Source organism: Bombus fervidus, chromosome 4 (assembly GCF_041682495.2).
Source record: "Bombus fervidus isolate BK054 chromosome 4, iyBomFerv1, whole genome shotgun sequence".
Classification (NCBI taxonomy): Eukaryota; Metazoa; Arthropoda; class Insecta; order Hymenoptera; family Apidae; genus Bombus; species Bombus fervidus.
In genome coordinates, this window is record NC_091520.1 from 8,581,116 (window position 1) to 8,600,446 (window position 19,331).

Sequence of the window (19,331 nt, forward strand, 5' to 3'; positions counted from 1 at the left end):
GTGGAAATCAAAGAAGCAAAGGGATCGAAGGAATTCTTACGTTGATTCAATGCATCTAATTTTCAAAGGACGATTCTCGATTCCTCGGAAGGTTACCGATTACATCGTTTCTTGTGGGGATGTCTTTCTATGTTCGCTTACACGTGAGTTTGTGTACGCGTGATCGCGACCGTGTAGGAGTAGTATAAGCTTCTCTCGTGCTGCGCAAGGCAATACAGATTTATGTAAGTATTTAGCACAGGCTCTTTGCTTTATCACGAGTCGCCCAGCCAAGACATCGTTGGCGTTGTACCCAACCCATCGCACCGGTTTGACCGCCCGAAAATTTTCAATTATTTTTCCATCCTCGACTGCTTCGATCCCCTGTTTCGTCCTCTTCTCCTTGCCCTGTCCCGCGGGATCACACCACTTTTCGCCGTCGCCTGTTTGCGGAGACTCAAATCTCTAAACCGATTCTTATCGTTTAATTATACACATATTTGTTCTTGTATAAAAACATTTTCTAATTTTTAAAAGTTATCAGGATCATTTGTACGATCGAGCAAATATTATTAGTGAAGTTTTAATGAAATTTTACAAGTTACGTTACAAATAACAAACTACGTATGCTAATGAATTTTCTCGAACAATAGCATTAATAATCTTGTAAATTCACTGATATTATTAGTTGTTGACTTATTGCGTAAGTTTATTATTGTATTAATTTTAAACAACTGTCAGTTGTAAAAAGCATCTATTTATGTAATTAAATCTCTGCAGTGGATATTTGAATATCAATTTCAGTATACTACGTTTGTGGATATATTTAAAGACAATATAAGAAATATAACAGCGATTTTTATAAATCGCTTGTAAACTGTCTATGTTTATTTATACAATAAATTAAGAGAGATAATTGGATTAACTGTTGTATAATTTACAACTTAGTGATTCCTTATATATGCAAACGTTTAAAGTAAGTTTATTTGTACTAATTTCGCGACCAACTTAAAATAAAAGAAAATAAGGTACATTCGAGACACTTCATAGTTTTCTTTTATCAGAAAGACAAAAATACAAAACAAATAGCAAACGACGTGTGTACTATTTACAGAGAAAAAAGATTGAAGAATTCTTTTTAAATTTACTAAGCAAAAAGACTTGGTTCTTCGGTTTCGATAATAAAAATCTTTAGAAAATACTGTAAGTGTAAATTTAAATCTATCATTAAATAAATATGACAAAAGGGATGAACATGTTGAAAGTCTCTACTGGAAAATTCTACTACGGTTTGTGATTACGTGTCTTGTTACCGTTTCCTAGCAAGGACACGTCTATCGGATCAAAAAGACACGATCATATGTCAAGAGAGAAAAGATTCTGTTTGGCCAATCATGAAATGGCTAAAAGCTATTGGTATCGTATCAACAACCCCTCTGTCGAACCCTGATCTTCTAGTAGAACGGGCCTTAAGCTGTATGAAATTCCCGCTGATCCTCCTAAAATACTAACTAATCAGCATTCTTGAGTGTATCGAAAATGAAATAAACGATGACATTCGCTCTTATCCACTGCTTCGTTTTTAAATTCTTTAAAGCATAGTATACTTTAAGATATTATTATACGCGCTACTAATAATCATCATCAAACGTACATCTTGTTTTTCATTTTTATGAGTGTACCTGTCCTCTATTTCAATTATCTTCTCCGATATTTTGTACATTTTAGAGAATTTCGTACGAAATAACAAATTTGCACTTGATACACAGATCAACCATAAATCCTACATTAGAAACTTAGCACTTGAATTACCAGTCTTCATTGATCTTGCAATTTCAGTGGCTCCTAAAATTCAAATGATCTTTTTGCGTACGACAGAGGCGGTTTTTTATATTTGCGTATATAAGTAATTATGCAGGTATAAAAAGAGACAGAGACAGAGTCAGAGAGAGAGAGAAAGAGAGAGAGAGAGAGAGAGAGAGAGAGAGAGAGAGAGGAAGAGATGAGAGAGGTGTAAGGAGTAGAATGTTGGTGTTCGGTCGATCTTAATACTGTCTTAAGCCCACCAGAGCGCAACATAAATTATGTATCGTCCGGGCGTAAGATGCCTCCAAGATCCCAGGAGCACCTGGTATTCCTACTTCGGCTCATGGTTTCTCCAAGACTTCCTCCGCCTCCTTCTTTAGCCCTCCTTCTCGGTGGCAGTTTATACGTTCCAACAGTACCTCCTCCGCGGGTCCCTAAATTTTCTCGAAGTCTATAAGGGTTAAGGAATTAACTGTGGTTGCTGGCTGGACTGTTGCGAGCCTACAGGGTTCTGATACGACTCGGTGCAGGGTGCTTGCCTCTGGGAGCTTAATAGCCCGTGCGAGGGGCAAGCGAAATACCGAGAGGAAGGAAGGGAAGCTGGCAAGATCTTCGCCGAAAGCCATTACAAGGATTTCTTTTATTTACGATCGCGAAAAGAGCTCCTTTGCTGGTCGGGCTAAGTGGTATGATCTTCTCTCCTCATGACTCTACTTCTACGATAGATCTCGGCCAATGACCGACTAAGCGGCCACTTTTGGAGGCTTAATGTTCTGTCCAATCGTGTAATATTCGACTATAGATCAATTAAGAGGCGATGTTGCCTTTCTCCGAACCAGCAACTTTCTTGTATCGATCACGAAACATAATCACCCATAACTCTCTATTATACCCAATTCTTGTTTCTTATTTTCTATCAGATAAAGGTATAAAAGTTATTAACATAGGTGAGCTCCGATACATGAAATTATTCCGCATTAAAATTTAGTTGAAAATGAAACATTGAATTTCAAATAAGAGTAAAAATCAAATAAGAGTAACATAAATCTAAGAATTTGAATAGCAAATAAAAGTTAAGTGTTCGTGAAAGATTTTTTATTAAAGATTTAAAGAAATCGCGAACGAAAAATGTATTACTAAATTGTTAAGTCCGATAAGTCATGTAATCATTTAAATTTAAATATCTATCAACTTCGTTTGATTAAAATCCGCAACCAGGGGTTATTATCAACCAACCATTTCAATCTTTTACGTCTAAGTCAACCTTTAGTGACTCATTGCATTGCTAATTTCCAAATGAATTGCATGCATAAAGAAATGATATGTAAAAGAAGAAACGTAATAACATTCTTTTAATATTTAGAAATACTGTTTTAATTGGAAAACTACCTAACATAAAATTTATTGTTCAATTTTGGATAGTAAGTGAGTTAATTATTTCTGGTGCAAAGGAAATTATCTAGCAAGCACTAATTATTTTGAATAAAAGAAAGAATACGAATATGCAATATATCTACATTAATAACAATTCTGACAGCATTTATTTATATAATCAATTATTACTCAAGTAATCACCAGATCAAATTGTAAATTTTTATATACCCAGGGCATGTTAATTATATTTATACATGTGAATTAAACTACAAATAAAATAATGTCTCATGCTTCTAATTATATGTACACGAATTAAATACTACTTTTATAGATGTATGTAAATATTTGAAATATAAATGAAAAGCGATGTCCATTTTAATTTATTACGTAGATTAAAATTTGAATACATGAATTTTACGCAATTATAGACAAGCTTAAAAAGCAGTACTTCTACAATTTACAATTGCACGATATTTAAAAAATTATATGAAAGGATTTTGAAAACAAAATACCTCCATCAATACAATTTTTTATCATAATGGGATGTTACCAATATATTGAATATTCCGCACAATATTATAATCATAATAAAAAGAAATATATAAAAAGGATATGCTTTATAAGAAATTAAGGAAGGAAGAATAAGATATTAACGTAATTACCATAGAAAATAATTTTCTATTCTTTTTTTAAGTAACATGTTACTACATTACATTATATTACATTAATTTGCCTGTTTTAGTAATTAAACATGTACAAAATCAACCGCATTAAATATTACAACTTTATGTGAGATATATGTATAAGCGAGTTTGTAAGCCACTCACGGATATTATATAAATCATAAAAATCTGTCTCCTGTGGTTCTCTCTCTCTTTCTTTCTCTTTCTCTCTCATAGGGGGTTGTCTTTCGCTACACGCACGGTCAAGATGTAGAGCGGGTGCCGATAAATTAACGGGATTAATTATCCGACCCTCGGATTTAACGGAGCCGAGGGATACGGCCTACCATTCTCGGCGATCTTCCTTCCACGGCTCATTACTTTCAATCGCAGCACTTCAATATCTCTCTCTCTCTCTCTCTCTCTCTCTCTCTCTCTCTATCTATCTATCTATTTCTCTTCTTTGTCTCTCTCTTTCTGTCGTCCTTTTTTCCCCGCTGCTCGTAATTTTTACCATAGCTACTGACGAGGTTGGGGTGGGATTAAAGAATAAGAAAGAGGAGGTCAGACTTCGTTTATATGACTTCATCCACGATTTCATCGGCCAATGAAAAGGACGAAGTTAAGGGATAACAGAAGGGAGAGTAAGAGTCAAAGAGAATAGCTGCGTCGCCGACCTTACCATCCCTTAAGGATTATAAGGCCAATCCTGCGGCTAATTTGCGAACTCTCGAATTCTCCCTTTAACATTCTGCGATTTCGTCTTAACCATCCTCTCATCTGCCTTTTAGTCGTTTCGTCCTTGTTTTCCTTGTCTTTCTGCTCTTACGCGCAATCCTAAAAAGACACGAAAATATATACACCTCAAACTATTTCGTTTTTCTCCAACTTATTTAATGCTGCTTTATCGTACCTGGTATAGACAATGTTCTTTTTTTTAGTTTTGCGGAACTTCATGATATTTTATTTTTTTATATTAATTGATAACTCATAGAAATATGTTAGGGAGGAGAGCCATTTCTTGCTTCTTATTTTTGGTCACATGATGAAGATCAATGTTGAACTACTTGCACATTAACACGTACTTTCACGGTAGACAGTAGTTTTCTAATCGTTCGAATTTAATATAAGTAACTGCTTTGATCTACATATCGCAGAATTTGAGCAGCATTGCTATTATATTTTTATAGAGAAATTTTGGGAGCATTTAAACGTAGACAAGCAGATTCAAAATTTTCCTTTTAAGGATAATAGTAAAAAGAAATGAATGAGAGCAGAACATTGATAGTTCTTACACAATTCTTATTTCTATCTTAAGAAAAGAACTTATGATCCAGAATCCATACTGTAGTAATTAGAAATTACGCTGCTTACATTGCTGAAAAATTGTTCTGATACAGTGACGCTAACAATTGCAAATACATTTTCAGAATTTTAAATTTTCATAAAATGCAGTAATATAAAAGTCGATTGTGCGGATGAAAACACTCGCAAGTTGACCATGATTATGTATTAATTAGCTATATACATTATCTTAATTAGTTACTACTCTGCTTTCAAGATTGGCAGATAAAAGATAGGTACTTTTTAAGATTGTGTTAAAACCAAGAAACGTATAAAAATATCGATGATTCATCGTAAATCTGTACGTTCCAGAATTATAACGGAAAAATGATATTTTCAAAAAATACTGAATTTCTTTAGCTACGCAAATAAAGAGATTGTACTGCGTCGTCACATCTTCAACAGATTAAGCTATAGTCATAATCATAACCTGGCTATTACTCGGTCATTATCCTTAATCATTATTCTCGTATAAATCCTTCTGCATTTATATAGGATACGTAATAGTATTAGGACACTTTTACTGCTCTTACTGATCGCATCCAACGATCTAGTCATCATGGACAACATTATCTACGACGAAACGTCCGGCAGCTGCATGGAAACAGAATAGTTAGGCATATCCTAACCGCGGCTGATAGGAGAACAGCGTGGCTCTCCGTTTTGCTCTTTCTCTCGATCTCTCTGTCTTGTTCTCCGTTATTATTCAGGAACTTTGCTGACAGCTCTCCGGATAGGCAGATAAGAACGTCCTCTGAATGCCGAAGCGCGCACAATGCTCCTTTGGAACGACGTGTACCCACGTCTCGTGGTTACTTTCCTAGCGTACAATCGCGACGAGGCCATAGTTTACCGAATAACATGAACGTTCTTATTCCAAAATCCCGATTTTTCGTTATTCACGCAGATTTGTCAACCGCTTTCGAATTCATTTTCTGTGTTTCATCGATTGTCTCGTTGAGCATCGGTTGGTTAGATTAGGTGAATCTCGTCACATTGATATCCAATGGAAAATGACGTTAAAGGAAATGGCTATATATGTGCAGAGCTGGAAAGAAGTCCTCTGAACGAAATACAGACTTAATTGATCGTTTTCAGTAGAATCGACACAATCGTAAAGTTAACTGCGTTAATTAGCTGAAAGTGTCACATACATACAAAACAAAGAATATGGCATCGCGTGATAAGTCGAGATTTCTTTCCGATTCTACACGGTACTTGCATATTTGAAATGTTAATTGCGATGCGAATTATGATTGTAAGCATAATGAAGATGTTCAGTATATGATTGAGCACTAAATTTAAAAGAAATCGACTTGGTTTATAAGTAGCCAATGTTGGCAAACACGAAACTAAAAATAGTAAATCATTTTAGTCTCTGAAATTGAAGGCATGCACTAGTGGAAAAACCTCAATATCACTTGAAAGCATATTTCAAGTCAAGCAAAGTAGTAGGTATTAGTAAAGTGGGAATGTCAACGATGACAAGCGTAGAAATATGAAAGGATATTGCAAATCAAATAAATGACACGGCTTTAGAATTTGTAAATTAACTATATAATGATTGATTATATTTTTGGGATTTTCTTAAATCTTGCAATGTAGTTAAAAAAACATGTAAATTTTCGATATCATTTGAAGAATTTTTACATTTCATTCGGAGCCTCATCGTATCTGTTGTTTAAAAATCCAATAAAAATTCAATATTAATTAAGGATTAATCGAAGAACAGAAAAGGGAAAGATTTCCAGGGCGAGAATGTCATTCCTTATAACGATTTACTAGCGAGGGTGTGGTTTAAATTATTCCTGTGTCGGCTGACAAATTAAGATCAGATAGAGAGATGATCCTCGACGCTGCTGACTTTTAGATTTTCATAAGGCATCGGCCCGCCACCCTACCGGCTTCTTACATTCCACCCTCTTTCTTCCATACTCTTCGACCTCAATTTTCTTATCCGTCCGAACAGTCTAATATTTCCGTCTCTGTTTCTGAATCTTCATTCTGGCGTTTTTCGAATCAAATATTCGAATCGTGTTTAAGATTTGTGAAATTTTAATGCTTAGTTCAGAATTAATTATTTAGTTCTATTCCTATTTCGTTTGTGGAAACGTCATCGTTAGTCAAAAGTTGAAATTTTTTAACGCGTTATGGTGATTATCTTTTTCAACAAGAAGCGACGAAATTCCGTAGAAAATGTACCATGAACATCAAATTTACAAATAAGTGCTTACATATAAATCTACGTTCGTATTATTCCTAATCATAATTAATTGTTTATGGAAATATGTGAGGCAGATTTTTTTTAAATTAAAGCTTAATGCAGTATGGTTACATCAGTGTGTTTTTATTTTTCATATCATTAAAGGAAGATGATTATTTCATTACACACTTTTTTAACAACACACAAAAATGTTTGTATAGAATGATTAAATGTTTATTACGTCTAGTTTATATGTATATTATAATTCAAACAAAACGAGTGTTACGCAGAGTTCTCAAAGGTTTTTCGCACAAATAATATCCATGCGTCCTGCAAGCAAAAATAAGGAACGAAGATAACTCATCGTTTCGCTCAACTTTGTAAGCTTTCATAAAAATAGAATGAAATAGTGTGGTACCTCATTAATTTTTCTTAACGAGCACCAACATAATTTAAATAAAAAACATGGTTATCCATTGAAACACTTAGCTTGATCTTAATATGTCTTCTTATTTCATTTGCAGACAACATTTTGAATTGTTCAATTAGTAACTCCAGTATTCTTTTGCAGTAAAGCTTTTTGAAACCAAAAATTATATTTCGGAAAAGATGATTATTCTTATGTATAAATTTTTATGTACACATATTTATCTTTTCCTTTTTAACTTGCTATCGATGAAAATGATAATTTATCAATATTGCAAAAGCGATATCACTGAAGTACGAGAGCTTAAATATAGTTCAATTTTTATCTAACACAATTTTTACTAAAATGCAAGGAAAATCGTCGAAGATGTATTTACGTGAAGCACTACACCGGTAAAATCAAAGGTTTGGTGACGTGAATTGAATAAATTTTTGCCACAGCGTATCGATAACAAATTGTTATCCGTTTATTGAATGTACTAGGAAGACATAAAAAGATCTCAATACATTGTAATTTCTTTAATTATTTAATTGTAATTTGTTGTAATTTATTTAATATATTATCTTTTTATTATTTTAAAGGTAAAAGAAATCTTGAAGTAAAAAAATTAATGAATTTCCAAGTTCTGTGAAATTTATTTGATATTTATACGATTCATCCGATATCGGTAAAATAGTCCCGATTTCCTGAAGAACGTCCCTAAATCTTTGCCGTTCTCTTAACGATGTCTCGACTTTGCTTCACTCGAGAGACGAATCTCAATAACGAAAGGGATAACAGTTTGAGTTTGTACCTGTATAGTCTCGGATAAGAAGAGGCTGCTGCGGTGAAGTCGAATTTCGATGTTTTGCGAATGAACGAGCATCGACCTACGTGGATCTTTACAAGACATTTTAATTGGACAAATCCGCCTATCCTCATTAAATCCGCCCTGACTTCAGTACGATCTCCCTGTTGTCGTCCTATGCGTGTATCTCATAGATGACGAAAGCACTTCCCCTTCGTCATCTTCGTGTAGCATTGTCGACTTAAACAGAGTCGAAAGTCTGATATCCTCCGATCAGATTCGCTCATACCGTCACAGGAACTTCGATAGAAAGATCCGTTTCCTCTTTAATCATTAGTTCTGCATACTATTCGCCATGGGGAAAAACGTGTCGTTAAATATTATGTTTTATATAAAGTTGATTTAAATATTAGTTATTAGTTGACTCTTATAATTGTTTTATTTAAGATTTAAGCATTATTTCAGAACGAGAAATTTATTTGATTTTATTTTAACTGAGCGAAAATAAATTCGAAAGAAATTTGGCAACAATTTGCATCTTGTATTGAATTAAACAAATTTTAATGAAGCTCAGTGTCGGTGTATGTCACGTTACGATTTATATACATTTACATCTAAAAATTTTGTAGATTTTATATATAAAAATAAATGACGTTGAATAAGACTCTCTTTTAAAATGTTTGTTTATTTAAGATATATAGTCTGCTATAATGTTTACAGATCTTAAATAAGTTAGTACATGTTAATAAAGTTCTTCATATACATTCCTTAAAATTAGTAATTTTCTCCAGTTTACTTAAAAACATAATTAAGATTACGAACTGTAACGAAACATGCACGTACACTTTGTTTAAAAGAAAAATGGTTTAAACATCGAATTGTACATACTATAAAATTGTAGTATTGATTTTGAAGATAAGAAGTGATAATCTAATGTTGATGTGACAAGTATAGTCCTTTGCCACATCTGTAGAAAGATTTTGATTATTATTGTAAAGCTTGAGTCGGAGTTGACTCCACAACAACACGTTGATTTCATCTTGGAGCGAGATTTCAACCCTGCAGAGTCTATGTTTCGAGACTCGCAGACACTATTACAGACATTTACCCTGGTCTATATCACATCTTATATATCGCATCTAATTAGATATTGAATAGGACTAGGTGTTGAATAGAACTAAATATAATAAAAATATATAAAAATAATACAAAATAGAACTAAAACTAAGCAAATACTTTTTAGTCTTTCGTACATTCGTCTTTATCCGAATAAATATTTCTCACATCGATGTATGTGAAAACTATTGTATCAATGTTAACCCCCACATATTTGATATTGCATATATCCAACATTGCATTTTAACAGGTTAATGCATTTTAACGATTAACTAAATGATAAATGTATCAATGTTTTCGATAAAATTATTTTTGAGTTCTAGTAAATTATGCAAAATCTTAGTAGAAATATCAAAAAATACGTATTCTTGCTATTAATAATACATAAAAGTGAAAAATTTGTCTCGCAGTTCAACAAAATTCATTCCTCAAGTAAATAATTACATATATAACATTTACTATCCAATTGTGCCTCATTGGTAGCATAAGTAAATGGTTAAACAAAATAAATACTATGAAATGGGTATAATAATATCTCAATGCATCACATGTTTGAAAAGTTTCTTTATTTATTTGTTCCTTAAGCCATAACAGACGAGGAGAAGAGTATTTACAAACAAGGAAGTATACACACATCGATACTATTTAAGAAGGATAATGACGATGCTATAAATCATGACGTATAGTTTTTATTCGACAGTATTCTCATTATGTACACTTATTAAGGTCCATAGTAATTATATTAATTATTACGCGATAATTACAACAAAAGTGTAACCGGCGAATATGGTCACAAGTCAACGATATTAAAGAATAACAGGTTGATTAACGATGTTTTCAATCCTCCTCCTTTCTTTTCTTCCGTTTTACGGTACATAAATGATCGTGTCTTGTGACACCGTAGTTGTTCCTACTTTACGTTACATGAGGGGACGAGCTAGTCTGCATGATATGGGTGCGTTTGTGGTGATTCGCCCTCAAAAAGGGCCATTTTCAAGCGCTTGCACTTGGCCCGGCGATTCTTGAACCAAAATTGTACATTTTTTGGTTCCAGTCGCGGGAACTTTTGTCGATACGGCATCCGATTCAGCTCCTCCGTATATTTCAGAATCAACTGCGAATTAAACAAATTAAACCTCTTAAAATAATCGATTGATTGACGAAAGTAACAAAATGGGGTGAAAATTAGAAACAAAGTAGATTCTAGTTACGTCTTGATTCTTATTGAATTTTCGAAGTAAAACAGTAAGTGTGAGACTGGGAATCTATTAATAATAAAATATATAATGTAGTTTATCTTACTCATATATTTTGCGTAACATTTAAATTTATTATGTGATAAACACATGGAATATGGTTTGTTTCACGTGTAATCGTTTTGGAGATTTTAAGCTGAGCTTTATTTTCCCAAATAGGATGTTAATTTTTTGTGTTCAAATTTAAAACAAACTTTGGAGTATAAAAAAATCTGTACAAAAATGTATTAGTACTAGATAACTTTCAATTTAATAATTTAGAAAAAGTTTGGCTTCATTTTTTGAGTATTTATTTGGCATAATTTGTACTTTTACGTAATTTTTCGTTTATTCCATCATCATTTTAAAAATATTTCATGTAAATATCATAGCAATTTTTTTTACACATTTGATATAAATATCCATCTTTTCGTTTATACAGAATATCAGTTTTCTTTTTCTCTTTCATAATCGCATAAGAAGCCTGAGAATACTATCGCTACTAAAGGAATAAGATATATTTTCCATATACTAGACAAAAAAATTCGGTTAATTAATTGGTTTATACATATGTCAGTATAAATACAAGCAGATATTTTATTTAGAATTGTTAAAATTTCGGTATAAGAAATATAACAAACCGTACAAGAAATACAATTCTGTTTTAAATAAAGTTGACCATTAAATCTTTCGAAGGAAATAATTCCACGAAAAAGTACGCAGATTACGTATTTCTTGAAATCACGTAACTTTCGTATATAACAATTTTTTACTATAATTTAGAAAGTACTTAAATTATGCGAATGAATATGCAATAAATATTATATTGAGTGAACCATTTTATATAAAAGTGTGTAATTTATATTTTTTGTATTATATTTTTTTTATTCACAGCCACGGGAATTAAACGCATAATCTTTAAGAGAATGCAATTTACAATTCTGACTACATCTTCGTTACAATCAAGGACATGGAAAGGATAAAATCACGTATAAGGATGTATGAAATAATATAGCGATTAAATTAATTTTTTACTAACGTCATATTTAAAACGTACTAATACTTTAAGCTTGAGCAATCATGAGTGATATTTTTACCTATTACATCAAATCAGGAAACGAAAAAAGATGTAATTCTAAATGTTACCTAGATGAAAAGATTGGCCATCATATTGTACATTATTATTGATCATTCTCGCTCGACTTGCACGAATATATTTATTCAAGTTTCCAAAAATAGTATTAGCTTCAAGCATCCAAGAAATATCGTAAAACTATTTCAATGACTAGATGAGTATTAATGCCGAGTAGTGACAAATGTATATGTCAATGGTTAAGTAGCATCGTTCAACTTACCGCGTGACTGGGATGAGTATTGTGAGTGAACCAAGTTTCGAGTCTCGGTACTTCCGTTACAGGATCAATGAATGTCCGGTTCCTTTTCCTCCTCTCGTCCAACATGCTAGTGGAACAACCAGCAGATCCACGTGGCGGCAGATAAGGTGACATATACATTATTCCATGACCAAACATTGAACTAGGAACCAGAGAAAATCCAGGCGGCAATGGACCGGTCGGTCTTGTCTCGTCGTCTTCTGAACCGGAGGATACCCTAGCATCTTCTTGTTTCACCGAGGATGGTGTTGAAGGTGCAGGTTGTTGATCCTCGGGTCTGGTTGTAAGTGACAATGGACCAACGGGTGGGCTGCCAGGTGGACAGGGAGAAGGTGATGTCGACTGAAATACAAATGCATAATAATAATTACATATTAAACATCGGTAACTACGTGGTAATCATTACACCAATAGTAAATTTGCTGGACCTTATACTTTATTTAAAAACGTATGTTTACTAACTGAATTTTGTATCGTATCTGATATTCGTTTTAAAAGCGATCAAGACCAACACTCGTTTTAATATTTGTTTGAAAAATAAATTTGCCAAAAAATTTGGGGTTATACTTGATTCATTATTATAACATCGAATATTTTGCTCTTTTTTTGAAAAAATTACAACTTCGTTTTCAATTGCATCAAGATGTGCTTTAATCAAAATCTGTTGACTCCGTATCTCTGCTAAAGAAGCAACAGTTGTTTTAATTTTTTCGTGTTTCGGCACATACCTGGTTCCTTGAATCCTCTTCCTCGTCCGTACAATCTTCGCTGACAATACTGGCGCCTCTCGGACTGAGCCCAGGAGGGCTGTAACCATTGACACCCCTGTTCTCAGCCCTCTTCTGAGCGGCTCTGGCATTCTTGAACCAGTAGACAACGTTATTTACGTCCAGGGGCTTCCTGCCTCGTCGAGACTCTAGGGCATTCAATTCCGAGACGTAGTGTTGAATTTGTTGACGTGACGGGTGTTGATTCTCACCGAACCATCGCTGAAGCCGTGGTAACTCCAGTTCGGGATCGAAACTCGTTCTCATCCTAGTTTTATGTGAGTATTGAAGAAGCGCGGGATGCGGAGGACCGATCGTACCACCTGCCGATCCAATGGTACCGCCTCCGTCCGGCTGAGGGCTCTGCGTGTGATGCTGATGATGGTTGGAAGAAGGTACCATCGGGTTTAGACCTAAACCCAACTGTTGCTGTTGCAACCAAGATTCGAAGTTTCGTTTAGTTTCCTCTGATAAATCGTTTCCACCTCTGCAGAGAGATAACAGTGTCATCTGCAAATCAAACAATAAGTTGTACTTGAGTAACTGAAACAATTGCTTTGCAACAAAGATGAGAACCTTCTTTCAGTTGCAATGCATTTCGTTGTTGCTTAAATAATAAGTATGGTAGCATTCTCGTAACTTTCTCTTTGAAAGCGCATTTTCTAGGTATTTTAGTGCTGGCATGTGGTACTGAGTCTTATTTAACGATTTTTGCTTATCACGTTATAGATCGGGAGACAGTAAACATTTTTGATCGCTTATTTTCGTACGCACTACTTACAGCAATTTCGATTCTATTTAATGATGGTAATTAACAAATGAATAGCCTGGCTATTGATTACTGATGAAAACTATGTATCAAAAGTATAAATACGTTGTTCTTCTTTTCACATACATAAAACTTGACATACTAATTAATACTATCAATACTACCATCAAACTTAGTAGAAAAGTAGTGTGACTGATCTCCGATTATGGAATTTGCAATCTGGCAATGTTTTTCGATTAAAAATCTTTTATTTAAAAAATTTTAATTAAAAAATACAACGGGTTTAGAAAATTTAGTTTGATTCCAAGGTGTGGTACAGTTTTCTTCGCACATACGAAAATTTTTTTAGTTAACAACCTGGCTGATGCACAACGTTGAAGAACGAGTTTGACGATAATTCAAAGATTTGACAGAAAGAAGTTAGTGCACTTATTTTCAACAATTTGTCTCTGGACTCCAGCTATTGCTGTAACAAAATAATTTGAAAATTTTCTTCATTTTTGTGCATACTTGTCTTCGTTGCGTTAAAAATTTTAAAAAGGCGGAATTAAGTAAATAGACCGCGGTCACCTCTGTTCATTCAGCAATAGAGAGTTACAGCGCTCTCCAATTAATGCGTTTGGCGAGCCTGGCTTGTCTTTGGTAGTTCAAAATGACAGCCAGACTATTTTTTTTCATTACTTCATACATTGGACTGTTATGTGGCTAAATTTCAAGCGTGTGAGAATAAAATTGCGTTCCTTGTATGACCGCAAACGAAAAAACTTACGGATTTTTTGGTATTTGCAGGAAATATTTTAGTGACTTCGAATAACATCCAAACTGTCTTTTTTCCTCATTTTATAATGTAAATTCTCATGTGATTAATTTTCAGCCGTACGAAAATAAGTCCACTAAGCTTCTCTTTTCACTATTTCCAGGCCACAATAATTTTCCATTTATCCGTCAGACTTTCTTACTGAGTTTCACGATATCATTAATTACTACATTAAATTTCATCTTCACGAAGGTGCAACCAGTATTTATTTCAAATTATTTAAAGCCTTACCACGGTTATGTCTATCAGAAAACCATAACTAGACTTCCCATTTCTTAATAAACAGTAATAATTCTGTCTAAATAACTTTCAAATTTGGCTGCAAAAATAAAATACCAAATATGTTTACCGCCTCCCGGATTGTTATCGTTTAATTTAGGATCCTTTCTTTCGGTTTATTCTTGATCGAGAACATCCCTTGCACGTTAAGATAGCTGAATTTTTTAAACAGTTCAAATTACACACAGGACGCTATTGAAATGCGATTCAGTTTTATCAGTCGCAGCTATGATTTTGGCAAACAAGGATATTGGTACAAGAAAAATTGCAAATGCAAGTAAATATAATGAACATAATGTGATTCTAAGAACGAATTAGCGATACAATAGTGCCATTAGTGATAATGATAGCGGTGAAACAACTGCAGATGCGATTAAATGCTACATATGAATTTGAGGAAATGTCTATTTCAAACACCGAAGCGCCAAATGTTTGGTGAAAAGCTATGCACTTTTATATCTCATAAAGATCATAGAAAACTCACGAAGAATCGTGTCTTTTAAGAGTCGACGGACGAATGAATTTACGCGAAGGTTTCACGCGCGTTTCTCAACAGTTCATTAGATTATATGGAGAAATATATGTATGTATGTATGTATATGAACGTGCGTACTTGTGGCGATATCGCGCGTGTTTGCGCCGGATAAAAATTGATGCGTACACGCGGTTAAGTTCATTTATACATGTTACAGATACATAAACGATTGTCATGCATCTGCCGATGAACGTTATTCTGTTGCTACATTTGTAAGTACGTTGCTTCTTTTTTAATAACACCGAATGTCTGCTGAGTGCGGTAAATATAATAACAATATCTCAATCGTTTTCCATTTAGGACTTGATTAAATAAGCGACGAATGAAAGAAATAAATACATTGAAAAAACTATATAATTTAAAAGAAAGTTATAACATTATATGCAATAGATACTTCTTTACGAAAGTATGTTATATTTTCACTAGACGTACGAAAATGAAAACGGAACGCTGTGCCGTGCCTGGGGAGTTTAAAAATTTTGTTAACAAAGAAGGGATTGTAAATTTTCGTATATAACGGAAACAGAAACTGAACAACTAAGATATAAACTAATTATTCAAATGTTAAATGAAAGAAGAAAGACGAGTGCTAAATGAAATACTTTCATATTCACGTATTTATACAACAAATTTCTAGAAATGTGCCTGAAAAGAATTTCAGAAGCATATGTCTCAGAAGTTCATTGAAATGATTTTTAATTGCGAGTTTTAAAGTGTTTTATCTTGTTATTTATTATTATGCGTAATACAAATATATACGACAAAAGTAGAGCACAAAACGGAACAAAATATGGTTGGATTGAAAAATTAATCATTGCTCCATAAGTAGTGGATTCAAAATTATATAGGAAATTATTTATTCAATTAAAATAACAAATGATTAATAAAAGATAAGTAATGTAACAAACAATTTAACGCGCACGATGTGATTTTTACAATGCTATTCAAATTCAAAGCGACCCTGGAAATGTATGTATCTTACACTTTTATTTATACGACTTTATTTGCTCTTTACAAATTATGTACAGTATGAAAATAGTTGTTAATAATATCTATGACGTCCATAAAAATTACACAGTAATAAAGTTATAAGTATTGCTGTATCGAGTGATAATACGAGTTAGGAGGGTATCGAGGTAAATATATACATATCGTTGTTCACGCGATATAATTCCACCGGTGGTGTGGCATTAAGAGGCCAGATTATGGAAAAGTTTAGATTCGTAGGAAGTAGTACGAGGTTTGACAAACGTGTGCGTTATCTGGACAATGATTTATAAGAACAAATATCTCCGCCCGCGAGGATCAAGTTGCTCGACGCCACTTTAATAACGCGGTAATCCGTCGCGTATCCATGGCACCTTGGTAGCGTCAGATACGGCGCAGAACAATTATTATCCACAGGCTGTCACCCGTTAGAATTTCTCATCCGACGAATTTTACAACCCAGCACTTAATCACTCAGGTAGGCAGTCGAGACACAAAGCGGTTGACAGGGCACGAGATTTCAGAAATCGGTTGATATACATGTAAACACCGTCGAAGAAAAAAGACGGGCCACCCAAGCTTATCTGACGACATCGCGCTGTAATTCGAGCTCTGATTTACGCCTATTTATTATTTCCAGATGACGCAGTAGCGTCAGCTGATCATCCGCAGGGTGGTAGTAAATCAATCGTCATCGCAAGAACTGATATCAAATATTCTGATGATCAAATATTCTCGACTGAACTCATGATATTGTCAACGAATGCTCCAATGTAGACTTTTTCGTAACACAGAGGCTAACGGTTGGATACTAGCGGGAGACACAGCAGGAAAACCACCAAGAAAATTAGACACGGATTTAAATTTGTTGTTGCGAGATTCTAGATTCGTTAATGTTACCAGCCGCTGTCTCTTACTTACGCATATCGTTTTTGGTACTACTTTCTCACACAGTACGTCAATGTACAAATTATTATCTTCGCTGATATGTTTCTTTACTTCTTTACAAGTAGTAGTGTTGTGTTTGCTCACTTTGTCGTGATGGAAACGGATGAGGATATTACCTACAACTTACTTAATATACTAGTTGTTTACTGCTCAGAATAATGAACTAACGTTATATATATAACGTTTCTCCTCCTATAATGGTATGATATGACATGATAAAAATGTCGATGAAAAATGCTATTATACTTTCTCTTAATATATCTTCAAAAATTCTTCTTGCCAAATCATGTGTGAGGTATACATATGTATGTACATATTTACCAAGCATAGAGCAAGTCTACCGTTTTTATATTTTGTATACGCAATTAGAGAGAATTACTGAAATCTAACATTTATGGAACAATGAATTCGCGTTCGGGATTGATCCGAGTCTACATAAAGACCTTATTGGAACAATGAAGCTCCAGGCAATAATACTAAACGTTAAGGAAGGCAATTCTAGGCATGACAGCTAATCATGCAAATTTGTCGAGACTTCATAAATCGGTTGGTTAGCAAGTGTTAGCTAGCGCGAATGTCGAGTCTTGGCCAAATGATCGGCAGATTAAGTCGCATGAACTCGAGTCGGTGATTCTCCATCACAGCCGTTCGCCATTAGTCCGGGCCGAAACTCGAACAGGAAACGTCTGTCAGGGAAAATTGGTAATCATAGACCACCGCGAGCGGCATTAAAGTTCAGGGATGGGCGAGTATAGCAGGATCTTCAAAGAGAGTGCACTTAGATAATGCCCGCCCGAAGGGGGTGGCATACCCCATCACCCTTCTCCTTCTTCCGATATCGAGGGGGCTTTTGATGAAGGCTGCGAATTTGGTTGAGTAAAGGGTAATCCTATCACATGCTATGAGATCTTCGTTGCCGTCGAAAGGGCGCGCTCGCGTTGCTCTCTCATGGAAATCGTACGATGATGCTTCAACTTTCGAAGAAACGAAGTCGAGTGAATCCAGTCCCTTGGATTATCTCTTTTGAGGAATTAGAAAAAATGTCTCTATTTCGGTGATTCGGTTGTTAGTATTCTTTTGAACGTGATTCTGGACAATCGATGAGAATGATCATTTCAATTACGAATTAAACATGATGGTTTTAAAATCACCTAGGTTTTCGGAACTTTATTTGTCTTAAAAATGTATATTACTTTATTCAACTGTTACGTTCCTCAGATGTATGGTATGCATGGTAAGTTATGATCAGTAGATATATTGGTACTATAAATTATTGTTACGAGTATCATTTTGATAGCTACAATGTGAAATGTCCAAAGCAATGTGTATCGCGACAGAAAGTTAAGAAGAGGATTAAGAAGAAAATCGATATTGATTAAATAAATTTATAAAAAGTGTTAGAAGTTGTTGAAATCTTGAAGTGTAAAGATGAATCAATTTTAAAACGAGTATCCTTGCATTGCGTTATGGATACATATATGTAGAGAATAATTTTATAAATATTAATATAAACACTCGTAGGACATATGGTCACGGATAACAATGCTATAGTGTGCTATATATTTGTGATTGTTCGGGTTTCGATCGTGTTATTAGTATTGCATGTATTAGTGTTATTAGTACTAGTATTCCGGTTCACTTCTTCAGACCTAAAAACCTTTCACCTGAAAACGCAATGTAGTAATAACACGATTGAAAAAATCACAAATATACTAATTAATCATCGTGAAAGTTTAGAATATGAAATACATACTATAGTTCCATTTTTGTTCAAATATATTAATGGTTTGTAGTATGTCGTGTAAATGTTGGAAATGTCAGTAGATGAGCTAAAATAAGTCAAAATAAATTGTAGAATTATTAACTAACAGTAGGTTTAACTAATTGTGAATGTTTCTTATA

General features: G+C 34.0%; 2 protein-coding genes across 4 annotated transcripts in view; both read right to left on the reverse strand.

Moving 5' to 3' along the window:
- LOC139986416 (probable hydroxyacid-oxoacid transhydrogenase, mitochondrial) overlaps positions 1–19,331 on the reverse strand; it is a 163,021-nt gene that overhangs the window by 97,324 nt on the left and 46,366 nt on the right. The gene's annotated exons all lie outside the window — the stretch shown is intronic.
- The window catches only part of Dve (SATB1_N and homeodomain domain-containing protein dve), a 58,459-nt gene continuing 49,375 nt past the window's right edge, over positions 10,248–19,331 (reverse strand). For 2 of the 3 annotated variants that reach the window (XM_072001731.1, XM_072001729.1), the window contains 3 exons: positions 13,056–13,604; positions 12,289–12,669; positions 10,248–10,812 (listed from right to left, as the gene is read on the reverse strand). In XM_072001731.1, coding sequence (XP_071857832.1) covers positions 10,636–10,812; positions 12,289–12,669; positions 13,056–13,604 — 1,107 coding nt within the window. In that variant the 3' untranslated portion in view covers positions 10,248–10,635. The remainder of the gene's footprint in view (positions 10,813–12,288; positions 12,670–13,055; positions 13,605–19,331) is intronic. The other variant, XM_072001730.1, reaches the window with a different exon arrangement.